Source organism: Primulina tabacum, chromosome 4, assembly GCF_025594145.1.
Source record: "Primulina tabacum isolate GXHZ01 chromosome 4, ASM2559414v2, whole genome shotgun sequence".
NCBI lineage: Eukaryota > Viridiplantae > Streptophyta > Magnoliopsida > Lamiales > Gesneriaceae > Primulina > Primulina tabacum.
In genome coordinates, this window is record NC_134553.1 from 5435459 (window position 1) to 5443890 (window position 8432).

General features: G+C 31.1%; 1 protein-coding gene across 1 annotated transcript; it reads left to right on the top strand.

Moving 5' to 3' along the window:
* The first annotated feature begins 1386 nt into the window (after nucleotides 1-1386).
* On the top strand, nucleotides 1387-5343 carry LOC142542752 (uncharacterized). The gene is made up of 5 exons (XM_075649570.1): nucleotides 1387-1613; nucleotides 1716-1840; nucleotides 2163-2389; nucleotides 2554-3748; nucleotides 4781-5343. Exons 3-5 carry the CDS (start codon nucleotides 2168-2170, stop codon nucleotides 4792-4794), a joined length of 1431 nt encoding a protein of 476 aa, XP_075505685.1. The 5' UTR covers nucleotides 1387-1613; nucleotides 1716-1840; nucleotides 2163-2167; the 3' UTR covers nucleotides 4795-5343.
* The last annotated feature ends 3089 nt before the right edge of the window (nucleotides 5344-8432 follow it).

Below are 8432 nucleotides of genomic sequence, written 5' to 3' on the forward strand. Positions count from 1 at the left end.
CCCACTTGCCCTCTTACAATTTATCCAAAATCCCAATACCGATTACAGATTTCTTGGCAGTTGAATTCATCAATGGCAACAAGAAGTAGATCCACTTGGCATTCATGCAAGGGCAGAGCTACACTCTTATATATCCGGGCTTTAGTCCGGATCGCCCAATTTTTTTAAAAAAAATTTATATGTAAATTTTGTATAATTTTGAAATAATATGATATTAGTCCGGATATATCAATTTAAAATATTAAAAGATTGTAGAGTGTAAAATTATAGCTCGGGCGGAGCCAGAAAGCTCGGGCAGAGCCATATTTCTGGCTCCGTCACTGCATTCATGGTCTCATTTCTTTCTTCTTTTTATATTTCTCAAAGAAAGAAAACAAAACATTTTTATACCCATATGAGATATTTAATTATTTCAAGAAATGTGAGAATACATACACGTGAGATATGATAGTTACAAGTCAACTATAAATCCGACATAGGTTGTTATGGTAATCTTTTGCCGAATAAATTATTTTTTTTTATCTGAAAAAAAAAAGAATTCTAAAAAATTAAATGTGTGGACGTATAACACAAAATGTCGAAATTAATGAATATTTGACAATATTTATCTCTCAGTTTGTGTAACAAAAAAAGAAAAAAAAACTAACTTGAAATTTTGGTAACTTTTTATCGCGAATAAAACATTTAATAACTGTTTAAGACATTTGGTCGTTAATAATTATATATATATATAATTATATATATATATTATAGAGTAGGTTTAAATCTCATAAGTTGCGTTATATGTTAGTTAAGTAAATCCTCAACTTATTCAATGTTGCACATTGTTCAATATGATTTACTTGATTAAAATAATTTATAAGTTATATCATTAGAATGAATATTTATTCAAGATACATTGAAAAATAACTACTGCGATTTTTCATCGTGACATTTAAATGATGTAAGAGTAACTTAAATATCATATCATATATCCACAACTTGCATGACATAGCCTCATGATCCTTGCACTCACATGTAAAACATAGATTTTCTTAAATTTGATCTTTTTAAATTTAATGTCTAATATGTCATAAATCAAGTAAAAAAATGTAGCATAAAATCTAAAATTACTCCCATATGTAAATATATATTTAAATATGAAAAAATATTAATATTTTTTAGATATATATATTATTTTGAATGACAAATTAGCGGAGCAGCACGATAAAGCTAAAATATCATCAGCTTCTGTCGTCTACCTTAGGCTCGAAATTTTCTCACACCAATGAATTTGCTGAACCATTCCTATAAACACAACCTCCTCCTCCCCTCTCTCTTTCTCTCCCTACAATATTTGTAAATATATATATGCATATATATATTATATATAATATAATATATAATATATTAAATATAATCAATATCTCCTTTCATCGCTCAAGAAATTCCATTTCTTTTGATTATGTGAAAAAGGAGTGGAATAAACAAGGAAAAAGAAAAGGAAGAGAAGGACCTTTGGAGAGAGAGGGAGAACAAAGTGAGAGGATGAACATACCTTGTGTTTTTATTTATGTATATTCCTCTCATTAGATCTTGGCTCAAATCCATTGATTTCTTCTCCTCCTTTGGTGGTGAGTTTTTGCGAAGTTGAATCAAAATATTGGTTTTTGTTGACCATCTGATTGTTATCGTTTGTGGGTTCTGTCTGATCTACGTGGATTCTGAGTTTTCAGGATTGCGTATGTTTGATCTTGGCCGATGAATGAAGGATCCAATCCTGTTTTATTAAATCGGGCATTTCCCTCTTGATATTTGATCAGTGATCAGTACTGGGTTCCTGCCTCATTTTCTGGATAAGGTCTGATTTTTCTTTTTCGACTAGCTCTTATTTATTGTTTTTTTATGTGTATATCCGGATCTGTTAGATTTGTCTGTTGATGGTTTGCATTTTGGAGTTGCTGCGATTCTTCTACGATTGCAATCTATGTTATATTTTGTGCTGCATCAAGTTACCCATTCTTGATTTGATCCGGGCACTTCACAGAGAATTGTTCTGATCTAATCAGTGTATATTGTAGTCGAGATTGTTGCTCCTTCAGTTTTTGCTTTCAAATCTTTATTAATTATTTGGTTTGATGGAGGATTGTTGAACTTTGAGGTAATTTGGTATGAATTTTCAGAAAAGATGGAGATGGATCAAGGAAAGCTTTTCATTGGCGGGATTTCTTGGGACACCGATGAGGATCGTCTTAAAGAATATTTCGGAGCCTATGGACAAGTGGTAGAGGCTGTAATCATGCGAGATCGAACCACGGGTCGTGCTCGTGGTTTTGGTTTTGTTGTCTATGCAGACCCTGCAGTTGCGGAAAGAGTGGTTAAGGAGAAGCACATGATTGATGGGCGAACCGTAAGTCAGTTCAGTATATTGTTTACAAATCACATTGCATTCGAAATGCTGCTATCTGCGTTGCCAAATACTACGTATACTAAATCAATTGACTGTAAATTTACTCTTGGTTAATTTTCATGCTTCTCATTTTGTGTGACTACACGTTGTCTTTTAACTTTCAGGTGGAAGCAAAGAAAGCTGTTCCAAGAGATGATCAGCACCTGATAAACCGAAATATTGGCAGTACTCAGGGATCACCGGGATATGGACGCACTAAAAAGATTTTTGTAGGAGGATTAGCATCTACGGTGACTGAGAGTGATTTTAAAAGTTACTTCGATCAGTTTGGTACCATAACGGATGCTGTAGTGATGTATGATCACAACACACAAAGACCGAGAGGTTTTGGGTTTATAACCTACGATTCAGAGGATGCGGTTGAAAGGGTGTTGTTCAAAACCTTTCATGAACTCAATGGTAAGATGGTTGAGGTTAAGCGAGCAGTTCCGAAAGAATTATCTCCCGGGCCTAGCCGGAGCCCGCTTCTTGGATACAACTATGGATTTAGTAGACCCAACAATATCGTGAACAGCTATACCCAGGGGTATAATCTGAGCTCTCTTGGAGGTTACGGAATCAGAATGGATGGTAGATACAATTCATTAGCTAATTCTCGCGCTGGATTCCCACATTTTGGTTCACCAACTCTGGGAATGGGAATTAATATGGAGCAAGGGTTGAACACTGGATTTGGAGGGGGTTCTAACTTTAGTGGCAACCTGGGATATGACCGTGTTATGAACCCGTTTTTTGGAAGTAACCAGAGTAGGTATAATACCGCTATTGGATACAACTCCAGTAGCAGTAGAGGTGATTCTGTTTTCAGCTCACCATCAAGAAATGTATGGGGAAATGGCAGCCTTAACACTTCCCCGAATAATGCTAGCTCAGGTTCATACTTCGGTTCTGGAAGTGGTGTTTTTGGTGTATTTGGAAACAATGGAGCAAATTGGGGCACTTCTCCTATTGCAGCATCTGTTGGCGGCAATTCTTCTGGATATAATGGGGGAAGTGTTGGCTATAGAGGTGGAGAAAACAGTTATTCGCTGGGAATGGGAGGTTTTGGAAGAAACGGTGGAACAGGTGTGGCTACATCGTCCTCATTTGCTGCATCAGGCAGTGGTTATGAGGGATCTTATGGGGACTTTTACCGCAGTGGCTCTGTTTATGGTGATCCTACCTGGCAAACTACTTCTTCCGAGCTGGATAATTCTGGTTCATTGGATTATCGTATTGGAAATCCAGAAGATGGCACTGCTAAAGATTCTGACAGTTATGGGGTGAGCTATGACATTCCAAGTAGACAACCCAAAAGAGGTAATATGTTTAGCCTTCCGCCAAATTTTGCGAATAATGCTGTTGACCAAAATGGAATGGTGATATTTTATAACATATTTTTTTCCTTGAAAAGATGGGATTTGATGATTCATAAATATCATTGATATAATATTTGAGCTCTTCCTATAACAACTGTTCTTTTCTTTCTTTTATTTGTTGTGACCGTATTACTCAATAGAAGCATAGTATAGGATGAAGTATTATTAGCTAAATTTTTTTGACTTATTGCTGCTTCATTTGTGGAGATAATACAGAAACTGAAATCTGAAACTGGAACTGTTTTTTTTTTCTAGCTCATTTGCAGAAACAATGCCAAGGTTGTAATTTGAATATTCATATGTTTCGAACTGGACCCTTGTGAACTTGTAGGCTGTAATGTGGTGAACCTCGCACCATATATGTCTCTTTGCACAAGCAGACACACACACACACTCAGGTGCATGTTTTTGAACATGCATGCATGCTTCCAGTGTGATTTGAAGTGATTTAGCTTGATCAAAGTCAAGATTTTCAACTTTGATGATGATCTTCCATTGCCACATATACCTGATGTAAACAAAACTAGAAAGGGGGATAAAGTATCGATTTATTATCTGGATTCTGGAAATGGCCGTGTCTTGTTATAAAATCTCATTCATATACAACTATATTTAATGAGATATAAGCAAATTTTTTTAAAAAAGAAATAGATGGCTTGTATTGGTGTTCTTTTAGATTCATAGGTTAAAAATTTTCGATAGAAAATTGTATTTACCGAAGTCAATGACAATTTTTACAGGGTCAAAGCATGTCTAACTTGCAGTCTTTTCCGTAATTTAAAAGCAAGTTGGAATGACAATAGTGCCAGTACAATGATATAATTTACTGATGTTTCAAACATATTAATCATCCTTGAAATTCACTGAAGATTACATCGAGCAATAGACAGTACACTGACTTCAATATTAATTAGTGGTATACCAAATCTAGCCACTATATATTCATAACTTTTCTTTCTTTGACCTTCTTCAGGAATTGCTGCTTAGGAAATTTCATCTTTCTGAAGATAATGTAGGAGCGGAGACTTTAAAAAAGCACATGAATTGTGATTTTAGTACATATCCCTCAGTAGACATATGTTTCTTCTCATTATGATGCCGTTTCACAGAGCTAACAGGGGTCTGCAAACTATACGTGTTCAAAAAATGTATTTTCGAGGGATTTTGTTAGCGTTTGAGGCTTGGTTTTTAAAGATAACTTAGGTTCTTTTATCAGCATTTCGATTGAGATGTAAATCAGATTGCGGGACATACTCCACGAGATCCATTCTACAGTATTTATTGTGCTTCCCTTCAAGTAAAAGGCGGTGTCACTGGTACAACAATTTGAAAAGGTAAAGAGTTATTCTTGTATTCTTTGTTTACCCCTGTTCGTCGGCTCGAATGACTTACCAAGTTTTCTGGTTTTTTCTGGGATTTGTAATTAACTCAGATTGTATATGAGCTTCTCTTTGATTTTACTGGCTTGAAAATATGAGAATGAGAGGGATAGCCTCTTAGCTTTCCCTTTAATAAAAAACAAAACATTATTATAAATTCTTTTTTATGCAGAGATTCTGTATTTGAATTAGTTAAAATTTCCAATGTATTCGAAATAGATGTAGTTTTGGAGACTGGCCTGAGTTGTTCGATCTTGTTTCTTTAACCTTCTTTTGTTATACTCAAAACTGATAATTTTATTAATCCATTTCGAAAACTTTCAATCAAAATACTCCAATTCTAATATTACATCAAACATTTCAAATATCCACTTTATCCAAGCATAGATTGAATTAAATCATTAAGAATTGTATATATAGATTTGGACAGCGTTATCTCATTGAGCTAACTTTTGATATTAAGTTAGGTTCAAGTCTTAATCTTAATATGATATGAGAGCTCAAACTTATCGTCATCTGATGGACTGTCATATGAATCATCCGATAATGTCTTGTTAACTTCATGTTTTATTTGTTTATTCTTGGACATGAAGATGTTGCGTTAAATATCTCACGTCAGCTGTATTAATTTATTGTAGTTTGACGATCTTCTTTTATTGAACTAGCTTTTAAGGTTGAGTTTTCCAAATTTAAATATTATTAACACTTAATTGCATATATCATATTTACTTTCTAAACTTGTATTCTACATGTAGATAATGTTTCAAAATTAAAAAAAAAAATTTCGAGTTATCTATTTCAATTTTCTACATCATATGACATGATTATTTCAGGCACGAAAATTAAAAATTAATTTAATACAATATATTTTGAATCATTTATAAATAATTTAACAAGATATTTATCTAAACAGTCCATCACAAATACTTGGAATGTCGTATGTTGTTTAAATAAAATTTAAATATCAGGACTTGTATATTTAACGAGATGATTCATATCGATCAAAAAGAGAGAAAATATTGACAAATAACTAAATAATATTATATTATTCATATGTTCTATAATAAATTTGATTGATAAAACACATCAATTTTAGTTTCTTAATTTCCTCATTCATCACTCAATTATTATTTTTATGAGAAAAATATAATGATAAAAAAATAAAATATAGAATTAAATAGAAAAATTATTTTATTATAATTGTCAGATGTCCCCGAAGGTGCTATTCTAATTTTATGAAATTCATTGTATATATGTAAAATTATATTTAAAAAATATATGGATGTGAATAGTGTGCCAAAAATAGCTGATGGTCTAGATTTTATCATTTCTTTCTTGGTATATTTGTGAAAAATCTCTCTGCACATCTTTAAATTAAAATTCAGTACTCCACCACAATTTTTTAATACTTAATACATGACAATGATATAATTTTAGTTTTAACTCCCCACAAATCCAAATTTATAATTTTGTCCTTTTATTATTTAAAAATATATAATTTTATTCAGAAAACTTACACATGTCTTCTTCATCTATAATATAATTTAAAAAAAAATTATTTCTAAATTATCATGGAATAAGAGTAAATACTTATTTTGCCATACAAAGTACCTATTATGGGGTTTCAGATACTTGCTTTCGGTCTTTGAATACTCCAAATGTATAAGAAAATACTATATTTTCGAGTAATCACCACAAATTCGGTCATTGTTGGTCTTTTCATGAAAAATACATTATGATAACTTATTCATGTCATTTAAAAAAAAATAGTTCACCATTGATCATGAAATAATATTAGATATTTATTTTGACCTACAAAGTACATATTTTGGAGTTTCAAGTGTTTTATTTTACTCTTTGAATACTTCAAATGTGTCAGAAATTACTGGATCTTCGAGCAATCACAATAAATTCTGTAATAGTTAGTTTTTTCATTGAAATTGTGTTATTATGACTTATTCATGTCATCTAATTTTTGAAGAAACACAGTTTCTTACTAATCATGAAATTAGAAAAAATACTTGATTTTACCATTTGAAGACTCGATTTTGATTATTTTGGCATAAAAAAATATTTCAAGTAATATTGATTGACTTTATATGTATCATTTGTGAAGTTAAAATGTGATACATAAATGGGTACAAATAATATCTAATTCAAGTATATCAATACTTGATTTTACTCCATAAATACTAAAATTCAATTAATTTTTCATGTCAAAATATATAGTTTGAAAGTAATATCGAGTGACCTTTGATGAATGATATTCGTGAAGTAAAAATGTGATACCTAAATTAATACAAATAATACCTAATTCAAGTAACGAAATACTCGATTTTACCATTTAGAAACTCAAATTTGATTATTTGATGATGCCAAAAAATATAGTTTGAAGTTAATATTTTTTATGGTGTTGAAGTAAAAAATGTTATACATAAATTGATACAAGTAAAACACAATTCGAGTTACAAATAGTTTATTTTACCTCATAAATACACGTATCCGATTATTTGAGATGTCAAATTAAACATTTTTAATGTCACATTTTTAGGTATCAAATTTATAATTCACGGATATCATTATCAAATAAGTAACACGTCACATTTTAGGCATCACACTTTTACTTCACGAATGTAAAATAGTTTGAAGTTAATAGCTTTTGTTGATGCCATTACCAAAAACCACTCGATAATATCTATGGAGTCGAATTAGGTACTATTATTATTATTAAATTAAGCATCACATTTTTACTTCACGAATGTTATTATCAAATGTCACTAAATATTAACTTTAAACTATTCATTTTGAACTCCCCAAATAATTGAATGTGCGTATGTAAGGGTAAATCAACTATTTATAACTCGAATTAGGTTTTCTTTATATTAATTTAGGTATCACATTTTTACTTCACGAATGACGTCATAGAAAATATTAATTTCAAACTATATTTTTGAACATCATCAAATAATCAAACTTGAGTCTTTAAATAGTACAATCAAGTATTTCGTGACCCGAATTATGTATTGTTTGTATTATTTTAGGCATCATATTTTTATTTCGCGAATATCATCATCAAAAACCACTCAATATTACTTTCAAACTATATATTTTGACATAAAAATTAATTGAATTTTAGTATTTATGGAGTAAAATCAAGTACACTCGAATTAGATAATATATGTACCAATTTAGGCATCACATTTTAACTTTACAAATGACACATCAAAAGTCACTCAATATTACTTG